At 40.0% G+C, this 18,716-nt stretch overlaps 2 protein-coding genes across 3 annotated transcripts in view; both read right to left on the bottom strand.

Annotated features, from left to right (window-relative positions):
- Nucleotides 1-473: 473 nt before the first annotated feature.
- LOC137272525 (micronuclear linker histone polyprotein-like) lies at nucleotides 474-9,340 on the bottom strand. The gene is made up of 2 exons (XM_067804914.1): nucleotides 9,207-9,340; nucleotides 474-3,348 (listed from the first exon to the last, which is right to left on the bottom strand). Exons 1-2 carry the CDS (start codon nucleotides 9,228-9,230, stop codon nucleotides 1,027-1,029), a joined length of 2,346 nt encoding a protein of 781 aa, XP_067661015.1. The 5' UTR covers nucleotides 9,231-9,340; the 3' UTR covers nucleotides 474-1,026.
- Nucleotides 9,341-11,822: 2,482 nt separating this feature from the next.
- LOC137273683 (GTPase-activating Rap/Ran-GAP domain-like protein 3) overlaps nucleotides 11,823-18,716 on the bottom strand; it is a 105,399-nt gene continuing 98,505 nt past the window's right edge. The window contains exon 28 of one of the 2 annotated variants that reach the window (XM_067806480.1): nucleotides 11,823-18,502. In XM_067806480.1, coding sequence (XP_067662581.1) covers nucleotides 18,362-18,502 — 141 coding nt within the window. In that variant the 3' untranslated portion in view covers nucleotides 11,823-18,361. Of the gene's footprint in view, nucleotides 18,524-18,716 lie in introns of both variants that reach the window. The other variant, XM_067806479.1, reaches the window with a different exon arrangement.

Consider the following 18,716-nt stretch of genomic DNA (forward strand, 5'->3'; position numbering starts at 1 on the left):
CCTCAACTGGTGTGATCTATGCATAAAGATTCAGAGTGACAAAAAACTCTCCACTTCGTTTAACGAGTATGACAAAAGGGATGATTTCAACTATCCAGTAGTCAACTTTTAATTCGAACAATATTCCAATAATTGTTCCTTAATTGGTTCAAGTGAACAAGTATCTAGATTTATTACATAATTATGGCGGGCGCCACCGACAGGGCAGGATATGCTCACATTTTCGCGAACACGTGAGGTCAACACTATTTCCTTGTGATTCTCAAATGCATGCTCTGTTATCGTATCGCATGTTGGAAATCACTGGATTGTCTGGTTCAGACCCGACTTGCTTACAAACAAATATCTGGTCACGATGTAGTCAGAAATCTACAATCGACTCAAGATTTTCTCAAGAATAGGAATACGGTTTTGTCGCTTCTATCCGTTGTGATGAATCTATCTGAATCTATCTGCTTAAAACAAATCAATAGTTCAATTTAGAATATTTTTATTTCAAGGTTTTCAAACTCAAATAAAAATGATTATTCATTTAAAGAAAATATATCATTCACAGGAAAGAAGGTAATGGCTGCACGATGTTTGATTTTGTGTATCATGTTGGTTTGAACTCGATGAACAGTTCAGTTAGTGGCGAGGTGATGGCGCACAGTCGTTGTAAATCAGGGTACATCGATGAAGAACGCCTTTATGTTGATGACGAACTTCAGTTTGAACTGATACCCATGCGTTGCGGCAACATCATAAATAATTGAAATGTTCCATAATTCAATAATTCTGAATTCCCTTCATTTGTATATGTACTGATGCTGGATATAAAAATAGTTAGGAATGTGTACAGGAATTTCAGTTCAGTTCAGTTCAGTTCAGTTTGCCCGTAATTGTTATTTATGAATACGAAGCGCTCAAGCAAAACAGTTGAGCAAAACTTGCTCCTTCTACACCATAGACTGGAATATGCTTTCGGCGTTTTGGATCCAGTGCTGTGGTTGAAGAAAGGTTTATGTGTTATAGGATGCTTCGACACTATGTGGCTGTTCCACGAATAAAGGTCGTAGGCTGTGAAGGATTTTTCATTGTAAGGGAAAGACCACTTTGTCCATCTAGCGCGATTGAAATATCAACTTTCTTACCATTTTTCGGATGGTGATTTCGAATGAGAACCGTTTCCAGAGGAGGATTTGACCGTACCCGCTTGTTGACAAAAACTTGTGATGGATCCTTGTTCTGTCCTCCCTGATTGCCTAGTTTGCGTTGCCGAAGTTCCACGTTTCTAATTGGTTGTTTTTGAGTTCCGGGTTTGAGTGTATCAAACTGACGTAACTTACTCGATGCTTGTGTATGAGCAGGTGTTTGACGCTGATTTGAAGGGTTTTGTCGTGAGTGGACATTTGGTAACTGTTTACGTGGATTCGATTCTTTATGATGTTCCGGGACAGAATTGAGGCGCATATGTGTTTGTTGGGAAGGAAGATTAGGTTGTCGGATGGAGTTGCCAGGGGATTGTTTCTGTTGATTAGACTGAAGCGTAGTCTGTGGTTTAAACTCAGCGGTCCTCCGAAGGGTGTCAGACTGCAGAAGGGGATCGTTACGGTTTAATGTTCTAGGTTTATTCATCTGAAGGTTTAGCCCTATCTGGTTCGAATGTTGGCTGTTGCTGGATGCAAGGCCGCTTGGTTGTATATTAGCGTTTCTTTTATGGCTGGTCTGACCAGAAGAAGTTACAACCCGACTTGCTGGAGAGGCAAGTTCTGTTCTCTGGCCACTTATTGATGAACTCACAGAATTTCTGGTATTTAGGGTTTGACGATTTAATTGCGACGCTGAAATGCTCTGTCCAGTTCCAATACGTTGTCTGTTTGAATTTTGTGACGGTTTCGTCTGAACGGTAGGACGAAGAGAGGTTCTCTGATTGTCTACTTGTCTTTTGGTGGAAGTTACTTGATCAGCAGATCGTGTTTGGCCACTCGGCTGCCATCTGATCTGGCCATTGGAACTCCGAGTTTGACTCGTCTGGCCTTGAGGAAACTGCCTTGTTCCGCCATTAGCCTGTGGGCGTTGAGCACTCCTGGGCTGGATGGTACGTTTAGGTTGTGTGGCAGATGATGACTGTACGGCCGCGGACGGTGAAGGACGTTGCGTTTGTTCATTAATACTGTCACTTGTAGCAGAGGGACCTTGATTCTGATTTGCCTTAGCTGATGGTGTAGGAGCTGCTAAAGGTCCACGATTTACAAGATGCCTCATGTTTGCATGCTGACTAGTAGTCAGACTGGGATTACCAAAAGAGACTAATTGATTTCGAAAACGTTCAGATGCCTGTGTGCTTCTTGATGGCGTCAACACAGGAGGACTTGGTTTTGTCTGAGCCCGGATGTGGTTTGATGGTTTTGCCTTTGGCAAAGGTTTGGTGGGTCGAAGCAAATAGGGGTTCACTATGAACGCCAAAATGGACCGCATTTGTTTTTGTTTTATGGCATATTTTGCCATTATTTTCTGGTAGGGAGTAAAATTCATAGGAATGTGACCCTTTTCTCTCTCCGATACAGATATCATATACGCCAGTGCGTCTTTTAGAGTGATTGGTGTGTGGTCCCCTATTGCTCGCCTCTTAACGTGCTTGTAAGGCCCATGCCTCTTTGGCATGTAAAGGGTCGACAGGCTTTGTGGTTGTGCATATGCAGAGAGAATAATGCCAATGTACTTATTTAATAGACGGTCGATTTCATCAGTTCCATTTAAACGTTGTTTAGCATTTCGTAACACCTTGGCTATATTGTCCAGGGCTTTAGATATCTCCATTATACTGGTCAATAATGTTTTAAAATGGTATTTGTGAGATTCTTTTCTGTTCACGTTTTGCTTAGGAAGGGGGACAGGTTTGGTTTCTTTGATAACAATCAAAGGTTTGTGTTTTTCATATTTCATCCTGGACGCTTCTGCAATTTGCTGTACAGACCTTCCTGGAGCTAATATGCGAGATCCTTCCGTACCATCTTTCCTGGTTTTACTTTGGGTTGGACGTTTCCGTAGAGGCCTCAGAGCTGCAGGTACCTTTTCAAGTAATTGTACACTTGGGATCTTCGCATGCGGCACAGGAGAATATGTCATCGTATATTTCCTTTTCTGACGATGAGATTGTGACAAACGCATGGTCTTGAAGTTCTCCATGTCAGGTCTATCCCTTTTGAGAATGGCGTTCTGTCGTTCGTGTTGATCATATCTGCCAAGCGCTATGGTATCCCCAGTTAGGAGAGGTGGACTCCTAATCAGTCCTTGGGCCACAGGAGGAGGGGAGGGGGATATCTCCCACAACTCTGTTACAAGGATGAACAGGATAGTCCACATCTGGAACAAACAACAACATCAGATTAAGATGCCTGTGATACTCGATAATGCAATGAGTAATCAGTGATTAAAGCACATAGTGAGAGAGTGAGTTTAATTTTGCGCTCACGCAGCAATAATCTGAGGTCTGTCATGGATCGAGTCTGAACCAGACAACCCGGTGATCAACAACATAGGCATCGAAATATGTAATTGGGATATCATGACATGTGTCAGCGAGTCTGACCACCCGATCCCCGTATGGGTTACTAAAGATCAGTTCTATCCCGGATTTCCAAGGATCTCAAACAGAACTCACATATTAGAACATATGGTACTTTGGGGAATATCCTGGAACCCTCACTCACGTCGTCAAAAATAACAAATTGTTATGTCTCTGGTAAGTAAGCGAGTGGGCCAGTTGCACGCTGCTTAGCAGTATTCATTGTACCAATGTGGGAAATCGATTAACTTTAACCACCAGACAACCCTACCATCCCGCCTCTTTTGGGAAATATCCGTTCATTAATAATAGTTTCATCTCTGTGAACCCCATTTGTCGTGTTCACCGACCTCATATACATGGACGTTGTTGAATATGCCTCACTGATGTCATCTCAGCTGTTTAAAGTGTTTTGGGATTGTAGTTGAGTACACACGCAAATACGTTTATGTTACCCTTATGTATTTGAAAATATGTAAACAATTAATTTTATAACAACCCGTGAACATCCAGATTAGAACTGACCTTCAGTCGTAAGACACGGCTAATGAGATCGGGTGGTCAGGCTCGCAGACTTGGTTGAGACATGTAATTGTGTCTCTGTTTCGTAGAGCGATGTTCATGATGTTGATCACTGGATATACCGGTCCTGGCCTGATCATTTACAGACCGCCGACATATAGATGACATATTGCTGAAGTTTACTGCGGCGTGAAACTTAACTCACTCATCCACTCATGTAACATGTCCATATCGTACTCAGTGTACCTACATCCGATTATCCAGAAATATGCGAGACATGGTGACGGATACTGAAACGCTGTCTCTGTGAGAAGTTGCGGAAATGTTATGATTGACACTGTCTTAGAGAAACGTCAGTCATCCTGCCTCGTCTCCATGTCTCATGTAAAACAACGAAGGCTGACGAGTTTAATTATTCTTACCTTTGACATGTATGCTGCAAAACCAGAAAAGGGTGAAAAAGGACACATAATCACAACTATTTTCCAACCCCAAGGGAGAGAAAAGCTTCAGACGCCTGGATCCAAGGGCAAACACCCCACCCTATCCCACCCCACCCCACCCACCACCCACACAACGACCGGGTCCTGAAGCCAACCCAAAACGCCAATGCAAATTCCTTTCTCAGAGAAGCCACTGAAAACAACGCATTCAGACTTAATTTGTGGGATATTTAACGGACTTTGATACAATGTTTCATATAAGTTTGTTTTCATTTTTATCCGTTTGACGTGCACTGTTTCGGTTTTGCAGTGAGAGAAAGGAGTAATAAAAGCACGAGTCTCAAGCCAAATGTGTGAGAGATGACAGGTAACAACTGTACATGTCTAGTGAATAACAATGTGATTCCTTGACATTCAAATGTGTGTTCGTGACAAAAATAGTCATATTTGTAGTGTCCCTTTGGCTATTTCTACTTTGATAGAATGATAGATTGTAGTTTCTCGCCATAAATATTTTATTGACCATCGAATGTGTCAATAGAAGCCATGCTTGTCTCAACAGATTGATGATCTTAACGCTCAGTCAGGAAACCCACGTATAATGACATTTACTTCACGGAAGTTTTAACTGTTGCCTAAATGATACATAATTTGGTTTGACGTATCTATACGAATGGTTTACAAGTACTAAGAGTTAGGTGCCCTTGTCGTAAAAGGATCCGGTTATCGTGATTAATTGTCTTGCCCATATATGGGTCACTTGCTTGGTAAAGTACAGTTGCAACGCACCCGTGAAGATCATCAGTAATCCATTCATCTGGTAAGAGCCGATTAACGGGTGGTCATTTTCGTTGACTTGGATGGCACATAGTACCGTATTCCAATTGCGTAAATTGATGTTCATGATGTTGAACACTGGCTTGTCTGGACCAAACTTGATTATTTATAGACCGCTGCCAGACAGCTAGAATATAGCTGAGTTGGGCGAAAAGTTCCACTGACAGGAAAAAGTCGTTGCTATTCATGTCAACCCCATGCATAAGCTCAATGTGTAATGTCGCTTGTCAAGAGTTAATTTTTACGCAGGCGCCTTGGCGTGTGACATTAAATACTGGTTTTAAATACTGCATCTGTTGGACGGTCAAATGTATGAGGAGACCACAACTTAGCAGTGGATACAATCATGCAGTTATTGTATGTATGAAACATGCTTATTTGAAGAACAGTATTTTCTTTTTGCCTAATTGCAGAAATATTACAAGGGTAGCATTATTTCTATAAACATATTTGCTAGAATGGCAGTATTCTACGTTTCGTTGTTCTATTTCGTCAGGGTGTCTCCATACCACCTGCTCCTAGAATTCCAGACACGTTGTCAGGTTGTCCTGTTACCCGGAACCTACACCTCATTAAACAATAATACAATCGTCATGTAATGTTCCTTTAACTAAATACAGAAGGAGCGACCAGCCTATAGCGCATACTCTGGATTCCACTGTCTAGGACTCTGGGTCATATTGAAATTAACATGAAAACATGACAAATGTCTCTGTGACAGGAACATGTAAGGTATATTTGTAGCGTAAGATTAGTTGAACAAGTCATGCCTCTTGACGTAATATGTCAGGTTATAGAAAATACACCTTAAACATTCTCCAGCCTCCAGTTTATTGATAACGAAACCACTCCTGTTCTTAAACTGGCAAACATATGTAATTCCATGTAGAATATTCCGGTTTAGAATGTCAAAGCGGAAAATGTTTAATTTTTCTGAGCGTTCCAGGCTAATCTCAAATAGAAAGCTAAGAAAAGATTCATAATCATACTATATCTCTACTGAGAGTCCATTTGCCGATTCTGTCTACACTGTAAACTTAAGGGTATGAATCATTCCAAACACAGGCACAGGCAAATCAATTGTTCACCTCATGAAACAACAACACGGAAATATACGTTAAACACTTCGGTCCTAAAACCTGTTTGTTACTTCGCTGATGCCTTGAATGGCGGAAGTTAACATTAGTAACAATTACTTACAAGTTTTAGAAAACCGTGAGCGTAGGCATGGTACCTACAAACCAAGCATAACCAGGGTGGATTTTGGAGTCGAACACGCACTATTAAATGTTCAATTATAATCCGTCACATGGAACCATATATTCAGTTTACATTCGTTCTGGCGTTGGAAAATTGGCATTTATGAACAAAGCTCTAGAACATTCGATCTCGCATGTATCCCTTTTTCCACCTACAAGTGAATCCATGGAACGATATCGTACGAATGTTAGAAATGCCCTACAGAGAGAATGAATAAGGTACGTTTTAGCAGAATTTAGCAATATTCCAGCAATATCTCGGTGGATCACATCAGTAATGGGCTTCAAACATTGTATCCTTGTGGGGAATCGAACCCAGACCTTCGGTGTGATGAGTGAACGCTTGAACCACTAGTCTACTAGAGGCGACCGATCTGGACATAAAGACGTACCTTGTAGATTATGGAGTAGAATAAAAAGTGTTATAGGGAGGTGTTAGCTTGGGTTCTACGTACTGAATTAATCGTGGTCACGTGATTACCTTCCACTAGGTCACTGAGGAGGGTCATTTCCAGGATACACTGTCATGTATATGCATTCGGACGATGTTATCTATATGCAAAAACCTCAGTGAAGGATGATGTCTTAAAAAGCAACGGGTTTGTTTCGTTTTGACACGGAAAGTTTACGTAATACCTAAATATTATATAACGTCATACCTGGATAAAAAAGGGGCTTTGCTTTTTCACCTTTCCTTAAAGAAGAATACAACTGAATCCCCGTGCCTTATGTATGTATAACGTATAATGTCCATTGCAACATTGCATATATCTATTTAGACAAAACGTTATACTCCGACTTGAGGGTCCCTACCCCACAACAGATCCCCATTTACCTATGCTTAAGAGGATGCGACGGGAATCCTCAACGCGATGGAAGCGTTAGGGTGATCGTAAGTATCATACTTAAATTTAGACTTACGACTGTCGTAACGCTACGAACGTCTTCAGGAAGGGGACTCAGCCCACAGAGCACTAAGAATGTTACAGTATTGGAGTTATCTCACCGCTAAAGTCGCTGTGTGGAACAGGGTGGTTTGGTTGACAGCACGTCATCACACAAATCATTTCTAACTCGCGGGCTTGATATGAGTGAGTGAGTGAGTGAGTGAGTGAGTGAGTGAGTGAGTGAGTTTAATTCTGCGCGGCTTTTACCAATACCCCTACAATATCACGGCAAAGGGCACCAGAAATGTGCCTCAGACTGTGTACCCGTGTGTGAAATTGAACACGGATATCCGACGTGACGAGAAGATGCATTAACCATTAGGCTACCCCGCAGCCCCGATCTTGGCATGAGGTTATGTTCAAGTTAACATCATATAGAAATATATTGATTCTACTCCATGTTATGGATTTCTATGTTTGGGAAAGATCAGACGCAGAAATTGTCGTGGAAGTTCTCTGTGCTATTGACCTTTCACTCAAAATTGGTTATATCAGCATATTTGCACGCAACACGCTATTTTCTGTAGAACTGCATTGAAGTACTGTGTATGTCCTAGTATTTCATACGCCTAAACAAACGGATACTCTTTAACAGCGGTTTAAAAGGGTTATCAGGTATTCGTATGAGATATTATATTTCATACGGAAACGGAATCTGTGGGACAAAACGAAAAGGTATGTGTGAAAGTGTCATAAGAAATTTGAAATAAAAAGGATAAGCAACATAGCACTGTGTGGACGCCATACTAGACCAGTGTGTAAATGCGTGCGTATGCTTGCATGTGTGCGTATGAACATACATATGCTGTACTTAGTCTACCAATATATCAAGAACAATGCCCAAGAGTCTGTCGGAATAGTTTGTTTGTAGAACACGTACATGCTTGTCATATGTCATATGTCATATATTGTTATGCATAGTACAATAGTCACTCGTATACCTGTGGGGTGGTGACCCCACGTACAACGTTCTCTTGTGACGATGAAGACCCGGGTTCGATTCCCCACATTTGTGCAATGTGTGAAGCAGATTACTGATGTCTCAGTCGTGATGTTGCTGGAATATCGCTAAAAGCGACGTAAAGCATACTCACTTACACCCTCGCCCTCGTAGTCCAGTGTTGTACACAGAAAACAAATGATTCGTGCACAAAACATGCATAAACAACTGGGTGTATCCTTAGAAGAAGCTCCGTTGTTAAAGCTTGGCTTGTTTCACCTCATTCAAGCGTAACGAAGACACTGGTTGAGATTAGTAACTCTTTCAAACACCAAACCATTTTACTTGAAGTCGGACATTACAGTAAAATATTTCGATTTTAACTTTATACGTATAGTTATGCAAATATAGTAGCGGTCCACATGACTGCATTCAACTTTGAACGGCATTGACAAGTCAGTCATTAAAGCATGACACTTATTATGCTTAAATATCTGGAGGATATATCTCCCGACATGGTATCCTTCAAAACCTTATGTCATTCTCCATCGTTTGAACCGACGCTTAAACAATCCAATGAAGCTGCAGCTGGTACCGAAGGAAAATGTTGTGTTAAATAAATGCAGATGAAATCAAGAGATGACAAAGTACTTGTCAAAAGGTGTACACGTCTTGTGAAATGAAGTTTGGAAATATAAATATACTTACGAAATGGACGACCATGGCCGCCATCTCTCACTTGTTGCCGATCAGGCTGTGATAATCCTGCATCTGACGCTTAGGCCATAAAGTCTTTTGAGTTACAACAATCTCGTAGTTATGTGCTTGGACCAGTCACGTATGATGAATGGCATAGCCGTGTATTTATAACATATGTAATGTCTTTTGATTGAGTTGTATCAGCTGAGACTCGGGATGTCAACAAGGTCATTAATCGCCATTACTCTCGTGTGTCACTTATATAGAAGTGTGACGCTTAGACAAGAGTGAATAATGAAATATATGGTGGGTGTGTTCACCTGTAGGTGGAGCTATGGTCTGGGTTTAGGCTGACAGGGCATGACGCGTGGCTTTGATATGGAGGTGCTGGTTTGACCCTTCTCATTACAAGAGTATGAATTCAGATGTCGTTCTAATTCATGGAATGACTGTTCAACGTTTAGTGCTGTGTAATATGTTGCTTGGTTGTCGCAAAACTAACTAAGCATTCTCATTATTGACTATTGATTGGCTGGTTAGGGTTTAGAGCTTGTAATGTATGTACTGTTGTGTAGTAGCAAGGACAGCTTGCCGCAGCTGTGTAGCGTAGTGTCGCAGTGTCTTTTGGGCAAGCGTGATGGGTCAGGATCCACATGGGAAAAGTTAAGACGCAAGATATAGGACTGCGCCAGGGGGCATTCATATGCGTTTGTTTGTCACACGAAGGAGAGGTGAAGTTGGGTTTTAATGTCGCTGTGAATATTTTTGCAGCTACAGCACAATGGTACATTGATTCACGATGACTACAGACATCAATCACACTTACGTAAAGGTGCCATGCAAACAATACTCATATTTGGATCCACTTTTAACCTTGAAGAAAATCGACACCGGGATCCGGACTCTTGAGCGAACATTTTACCATGTCCCATTGCCTCTACATGAATAAGACTATTGCTTGAAACATTTTGTTTCAGTCGACTCCTTATTGTAGTTTTGTGATAGAATATTGCGGATGTTACCCACATCTTCTCGCTGAGCACGTGTGTTATAACTGTTCGCTAGTTTTTTTTATACGATCATGTTCAAATTGTTCACGCTGTGTAAATGTGCATATATTCCCTGAAGACTTTGAGTCAGTGGTGGAAATAGTAACAATGTTCAATATTCTTTAAATGCTAGAAAAAATACAAATTTCAAATTCTTCACCTTTCTGTTTCATTTGGAATATTTGTGAAATGTGTGAGACATATCAAAACATGTAGTTTATTGAAACTCTTTTCATTGGAGCAAGGTAAACCATACACTAGTTTTACAGATTTTGTAAACTTTATATCTGCAAGCGTTTGCAGATTTTATAAGCTTCATATCTACCAAAGTTCATATCTAAAAAACTTGTAAATTTTGGTAAAATTAAAGGATGCGTCACTTATCTCAGACACTGAGACAGACACTGATCACAGATCAGACAGAAAAACAAAACGCTCTACATGACAGTGATTATCGACATTCCGTCCGTGGTGAAAACACTAAATCGCCAAATGTTTAATAAATTTATATGCAGATACAACTGAAACTATAGGTGAAGAAACGAACAGTGAAACGACAAAGCTTCATTTATGCGAAAACTCTTGAAATCATGTATCTAAGTCAGAACTTCCTATAATTTATGGACATGTGACATGACAAACAGACACGCTGGAGCACTCATAATTTTAAATAACCGTCGTCATTAGTGCTTTGTACCAAGATACCTCATATTCCAAGGAAAAACATTGGCCACGTAATGATAAACTAGGATTTACCCGTATACGTTGCACACTAATCACTCTGTCATTGGAGGATCATATATGTCATGACAGATGATTTGTCAACATTTTTTCCTCCAAATAACCTTTTAAGGATTCTGGAACCAAGGTCATGCGATTGTTACTTTCATGATGAATTATCCTCGCCTTATTGCCAACGACCTCATTACCGTTATGAGACTCGAGCAGTGGTAAACTTGGGTTGTTGAAATTTGAGGTTATACCTGTAAAACATTATTGTATCTTTTTCATTTAATGTAGGCTAATACTTAGGACATACTTCATTAATTACAGACTGTCGCCAGGAATAGAAGGAATGTTACTGAAGCCTTAATTGAAAACAAAACCTAACAAATGTTATCTCATGACATGTACCTGTATAGCTATCCACCACCGGGTGTCCATTCATTTAAAGGAGCAGGAAAATGCTCGGAATTGTCGGGTTTATAGTACAGACAATAGCATTGATGAACTTTCCCTAATGCTTTAATTTCCTAGTACAAGATATTTATCTGTAAACTGAAACATGTCCATGACGGTTAAGACCATATACAGTTATTGGTTAGTTTCTTGTTTAACGCTGCAGTCCTGTTATGGTGGCGGTGTGGATCAGGCAACCAAGTGATCAACGGCATGAGTATCAATCTACGCGGACATTTGGTTACTCGATCCCGTTAGTCGCCTCTTTCAACAGGCATGGGTTACTGAAGGCATCGGGAGTTCAAACCAGGGTATCACATACACTCATTCACATGCATCCCTTCTTTGGGGGATCCACACTCTTATTTCTTTTGAAATATAACACAAGCCAAACCCCTCTTTTTCAGACTGTTTTTATTTCTGTTGTATAAACAAGTTGGTGTAAAATAGAATTGTGTCCATAACGAACGGGTTTGCGTATATACAACAACATGGAATGTTGAAAATATAAATTTCTCTATGTGGAAACATTTACAGCGATAATGACTCGATGTGCATGTGAACGGGTCGATAAACACGATATAAACATGCTGATTGCTTGTCACATATCACGCTTAATAAACACCGTTTATCGACACGAAGTGAAATGTACATGTGATTGACAGTTCAGCCACTCAAGCGTAGGCATGCTATTATAACAAATCATTTTTACACCATGCTACATGTTCTTTAGATGAGCGTTATTGCACCATTTGTATATGAATTTCTATGTAATATTTATTACACTTTTCAGTCTATATATCCACTGATTTGAGCACCCCCAGTGGGATTATATAGTACAGGACCTATGCAAGAGGAACATACTTAACTGTTACAAATATCTAAATATTCTATTCCCGGATATTCAACATTTATGAAGATGATCGCATATTTTGAAAATATATTTTTTTATCTTAAAAAAGTAATTGACGAAAAATATAAAAACGTCCCGTGATTTGGTAATTACAATAATTACACAGAACTCAAACATCCTTTACAATACCTGCCACGCAGCTTTCAAATTGTAACGCGATCGTGTCGTGATGCTCTCACGGTCAGTTCCTGAATTTATGTAATAAAATTATCAACACTTTTATAATTCTTATTATTGTTGACATATTATCTCAGTATAAACAATAAATAAGCATTTTCAACAAATACGTACGAAATAACCTGAAACCATGACGACTAGAATACGTTCTCACCGCGATGACAAAACAGGTACACTGAAGCAGTGAGTGTTGATCACAGATCTATCTCTTTGGAACGTGAGCTTTAACAGACTCGAGAATGGTTCCCAACAAACCAGGTAAACTTCAAGGAGACACCTTCGTACATTCAGAAAACATATTCAAGGATTTCCATAAGATATTTGAGCTCGCGTGTGACCCAACAACAGATTCTTAAATTGGAAACGAGGCTCTGATTTTCATGTACAGGAGCTAATGTTTAGAAAGCTTAGTTGTAAATCAATGTCCACCATGAACATTAGCTCAATTAAATCCTGCAAACAACATAAATGCCGTGTCTTTGTTTTATGGAAACACGTCCCTGCAATAAACGGCATATATATTATGTCAATAAAACACGAGTTTGATTATTTGTTTTAGAAAAAACAAACATATATCTTATATAATTCCTATATGATTATGTCTTTCGGATACAAATCCTTAGACAAACAATAAATATAATACATTGGGAAGGTCAAGGTCACTTCTTTATCTTTGTCATTTACTTCAATATTTCATTTTTGATGTTGGTCTAGTATTTTCAGAATGGGAGTTGGTTGGTACCCCACACCAACAAATACTATCTGGTACCATGTTATTCAGGCATTGTACTGCGAGGACATCAACATCTGTCAGCAGAAATATAGATATGAACACTTTGAAACGGTTACATATACAAAACGCACATCCAACAACGTGTCCATCATGCTAGATACACACAGGCACAGATACAGGGACATCATAGGAACAAAAGCCTTTTCTAGTCTCATAGTGACTATAGATGGAGTTTTTGGCGTAACGAATGCTGTGGGAAAATACTTTTTATCGATTACATATATGTTTGAATGAGCTCGGATACGTTAGGTTTCTATGATAATATTCTGCGCATTAAACAGAACGTCTATTGAGCAGCAAAGGAAACTATGGCAAGTTCGTCAAGGTTTTATATAGAAGACATAAACATGAACCCTTACTTTTTATGAGATTTCACATTTTCGAAACCTACCCTTCTTTTGCTGTTCAGTATGTTTAACTGTGAATGAGTTGAGTTTAACAACGTTTCAATCGGCATTCCTGATATTGTGAGGTGTGTCAGCATCGAGTTAAGCTCGAACTGTTACAGGTGTTAGCCGTTTAAAACGTTTGTGAAACCCATGTGTTCATGTATGGTGCCTTTAAGCTGAAACCCTAATCGGTTCTAACAGGGTCATCGGTTACAAACGTGCCCCATATTCTTTCCAAATATGTTAAAATAGTCAGAATCTTACAAAACACTTATTATAAGTACTCACACATTTCAACCGTGTTAATTACGTTATCCCACTTTTATCTATGCATTTGAATTTTCACATGCACAAAACGTACTGCAGAAAACAATTGAAGTGATATCGGTTTGAATCACAACTGAAGTTCTGCGTATTGTACAAACGAACACAAAACAATGTATTTGTATTATTAATCATTGCAACAGTTTTGCCACAGTGCATACTTTCAACAAACACAGTGTGCTTTGAGCTAAAATCGTGTTCAAATAGAAACCCTTGACTGTGATGTTCAGATTCAACACTAACCCTTCACGTACAATAAAACAAGAACAATGTCACAAACGTAAACCCAATATCATTTCACACATGTTTATACATAACAATGTTTATAATTATTAAGGGGTTGAAGCAGCTTTGAACTATATCCATTAAGTTAGTAGGGTTCTACGTCACATTTTGCAATATTCAAGCAATATCAACCCAGGGAACACCAGAAATGGGCTTCACGTATTGTACCCATGCAGAGAATCGAACCTGAGTCTCAAGGGTGATGAGCGAACGCTTTAACCACTAGGCTACCCCACCATCCGTGAACAGTATTCAAGTCGTATGACAGCGTGTCAGCTTGGTAAGGAATGTGGGATGTCCAAACTGATGCAAGTCCGTCAACCATGTTACATTACCTAATCCCACTGTTGAGGCGAAACAAGGTTTTGAAACCAGAGTCATTGGTTTCTTGCTCGTGCAGTGGACATCGTGGATGTTTCTGTCGTGACTTTAACTACTTTGGTGTAACCAAGATACATCGTGACGAATGTTGGATAGGAAACAACAATCACTGGATTGAAATTCACCAATGAAATGCTTCAACCATTTTGGTACAACCTATTTACATCCTCGCGATTCTTGAATTGGAAACAACAATCACTCGATCCAGCTTCACCAAAGAAAAACGCTTTAACCAGTGAGATGTAACCTACGAATGCTGACTGGAAACGATTACCAATGATCCACACACGACCAAGGGCCTTTGGCTACCTAACACAACTGGATCATGAGTGCCACCCTCCCCCATATTTTGATTCCAAATGGTCAGAAACCAACCAGAACAAATGGACAGGACAAACTAAATAACATGACCATGACTGACAAGACCAGGTGTCTGGGTGGACCACAGAACATTGCAATACATATGGTTGAGGACAAAGAGTATACGAGAGGTTTATACAGCTATTGCCTTTGAACGGAGCTGAAATCTCGGAATACTTGCTAAAGTACTCATATATTTAAAAAAAACATACGAACACTCAGCCGTATCAAATTAACTTCGTTCGCAAATTCCCTGAAACTTGACATTCCTTGTTGCAGCCCCGAGCCCCGCCCAGTGCCCAGACAAAACGTGGCAGCTGTAGATCTGTTCCGAACATGTGATGTGCAGGCAAAACTAGAATGAAGGGTGATCAAATATTGTTACTACAATTGTGAAACATGATATTAACACGCTTATATCATCTCAATTACAAATAACACATCCCAAACCTTGTTAACCATACCTCATGATACACAATAGGTACAAGCGGTATCTGTATCTCAGGATGGTATTGGTATCTGTGTAACAACAACAACGATTAACTATGATTTATTACACTTAATGGCCTAAATGAGAATAAATCAGCAGTATATTAAACACCCAATTGATGTATGACTTTCACCGTTAACACATCGTCACTCCAGAATGATATATACTCTGGCCCCTGTGGCAGCGGGTTTTCGTGTTTCGGAAAATGACGTCAAATCTCAATTTCCCTTCGCAAAATAGTTCTCTGGAAAATGAATTTAAAGACGGGACACCTTTAACATTTCACAAAAACGAATATGCATTCAAGGAATTCGTTCAAGGTAGTTATCATGACATCGTGACGACGTAATATAGTAGATAACCATTCCTTGTCGTTTCAGTCAGAAATCTCAAAAGTGAACATGTGAGTCGGCATCATTGCCCACGTGGAGTGTGTCACATTAGTAAGTAAACATTGACAGCTAGACAAGTCAGTGTACAGGTAGGTAGTAAGCCTCTGGCCAGAAAGTTGTGGTCATTTACTAGAAGCAGGGCCGTGTTAGGTAACACTTACGAGTTGATATCATACACAGATTCATGCATTTTTATCCAATTTTGGCATGCGATCCTTTCGTGTGTGTGTATGTGTGTGTGTGCGCGCGTCTATTTCACTAATCAAAATGTAGAGTTCAGTGATCGGCGAGGCAGTACTAGCAAAACAACACAGAGTCAACGGGAGCTAAGCTAAGGTTCATGGCATATATTGCACTATGATGTATCCCTTGTGATGTTACTGACACTAGTAAGACCAGGAGCGCTAAATAACCACACCTTGTAAACAGACTATTCGGCAGACGCTCCAAAACAACTAACGGTGAGGACAGGAAACAGTGTTTGACTTCTCAGGGTTTGGTTTAAAATAATGACAACTGAATAAAATTATTATGAAAATGAAATACAGAAGTTTATGATGTGGTGATAGTAGTTGTCAGTGTAGTAGTATCTGAAGTAGTAGTCAGTGTATCATAGCTGAAGTAGACGTCATATTGTTATGATCATCATCAGTAGTAGTTGTAGTAGTAGTTGTAGTAGTAGTAGTAGTAGTAGTAGTAGTAGTGATGGTAGTAGTAGCAGTAGGAGGAGTAGTAGTGGCAGCAGCAGTGGTAGTTGCAGTAACTGATGTGACAGTGATTCAGCACTTCCCTGTAATATGTACCATTACCACGGGCTGTCCATCAACATCAGTTTGGTATTCAGTGACTAACATTTTGAAACATTAATGCCATCTGGAAACGGTCAGTTTCAAAATACAGCCATTTGTACATTGGTGAATATATATTATGCAACAGAAACAGAAGAAATACTGGTGTAACGCTGTAGGCATATTCAGACAATTATCATTATGAGTGGAGACTGATGGATTCATTGCCATCAGAAGTTTTGTTTTTCTGTGTTGATTACTTGCTTACTGTTATGAAAGATGGACATTGTTCTGTTCGTAGACACAGTCTTTCCTGCACACAAAATCGTAGAGACCTGCCTCTTTCAACCCACTACAGAAACGGTACCATTCCATTAAGTCCTGATGTCTTTTTGTTATCGAATGTCTTCTTGGTAGCCAGTGTTTAGTTTGATGGCATGGTGGTATAGGGACACTGGTCTCAGCAGAGATATATCCTGATATCCATTACCACAAAACGCAACGAACTCTGTTTATGAGGACGATATCTTTCCTTCTGAGATCAGGTGAGCAGATGATCACATTCACGGATTAACGAATGCAGGAATGAAGTAACACTTGTTACATGTGTTCCGATGTCGGTAAAGAGCTTTCCAGGAGTTAGGGAATCGGACTGACTTTGTTTGGATTTATCCACCTCTAGTCCTGCCGATCGTCAACGGAAGGTGTGGTCGTATACCTTAATGTGCCCAGGAGATGCTGAGTTATCTCGAATTGTGGAAGATGGTACCATATTTCAAATCCATACAACAGACAATCACATCACCAAGAATCATGTAAGTCACAAACAAGAAGACTTTCTGTATCTGTAAGTAAGGAAAGATCAAATGTCATGTAGAAAGGTCTTTGTCGTTCTCCTAGGTGACTTGTTGCCGTGTCTCAGAGACATCACTCCTTATGAAAAACACTTTCAGAAAACCAGAGATCACTCACGTATCTTTCTCGTTTGTGCTTTAATTCAGAGATGAGCATCTCGAGCCTCAAGGTAAGCATCTTTCTCCAAAGAAGCAGATCTACTGCCCTTCAGATCACTTTCTTGATCCAGAAAAGCACATCGCATGCCCTTCAAATCAATAACGTGCTCAGGAAAAGCACATTTCATACCTTTCCAAATCTTTTAAGCATGCCATAATGGCCGTCCCTTCACAATCACTGTCTTGCTCTAGAGAGGCACATCTCAAGCCCTTCAAATCGACACCTTCTCCGAACAGGTTCAACTGCCACGTTTCACATCTTTGCATTGTTTTGGCTTACCAAATTTGTTAAATGTGTATCCGAGTAAGGACATTACGGTTCGGAACCAAGAACCACAACCTGTTATTTCAGCATGTTACATGAAAATGAGAATGAACCGTTTCTCTTGTTAATAAATCCTAAAACGCCATTTCATACACGTATCACCCACTTTCACAGCCACGCATGTCATGTACATGCTTTCGCATGCAAACTGAAACAGTCATAACAACATACGATCCTAACACTGCGCTGTACATTTCATTTGACATCGTGTATATTTCCAGTTCGTGTTGTACATGTCCGTCCTTGGCATCACCAGCTGCCGGGCACTCCCATTTCTGAAATATATGGCACGATATCTATTTCCTCTCACAGCAGGTCCGTTTCAGGCTCAGAGTAGTCTACAGACGTGTGGGCACAGGCAAAGGGACTTGAAGGTGGACTAAACTCACTAGCCCGCAAGATGGTGATCCCCGAATCTGAGCTGGACGAGTCATGACGGTCCTTCTCCTGCACAGAGAGATAAGCATGCTGCACTTCAATATTGCATCAAGTCTTTGTTTCATCACAACTGGAGGGATATATTACAAAACCATCTTTTAATAAGAAGAAACTTATTTCAGTGCACACTGGGGTAAGTTATGTCAATGTGCTATTACAATGGAAAAGGTTATTTAAGAGCTGTGTTATAACACTGGGTGAAGCTAGTTCAGAACTGTGTTTT

This window comes from Haliotis asinina, chromosome 2 (assembly GCF_037392515.1).
Source record: "Haliotis asinina isolate JCU_RB_2024 chromosome 2, JCU_Hal_asi_v2, whole genome shotgun sequence".
In the NCBI taxonomy this organism is placed as follows: domain Eukaryota; kingdom Metazoa; phylum Mollusca; class Gastropoda; order Lepetellida; family Haliotidae; genus Haliotis; species Haliotis asinina.

Coding starts and splice junctions, on each gene's coding strand:
- LOC137272525 (XM_067804914.1), bottom strand. CDS start 9,230: ATGGCGGCCATGGTCGTCCATTTC. Junction 3,349..9,206: donor CGGCCATGGTCGTCCATTTC/GTAAGTATATTT, acceptor TGTTTGTTCCAG/ATGTGGACTATCCTGTTCAT.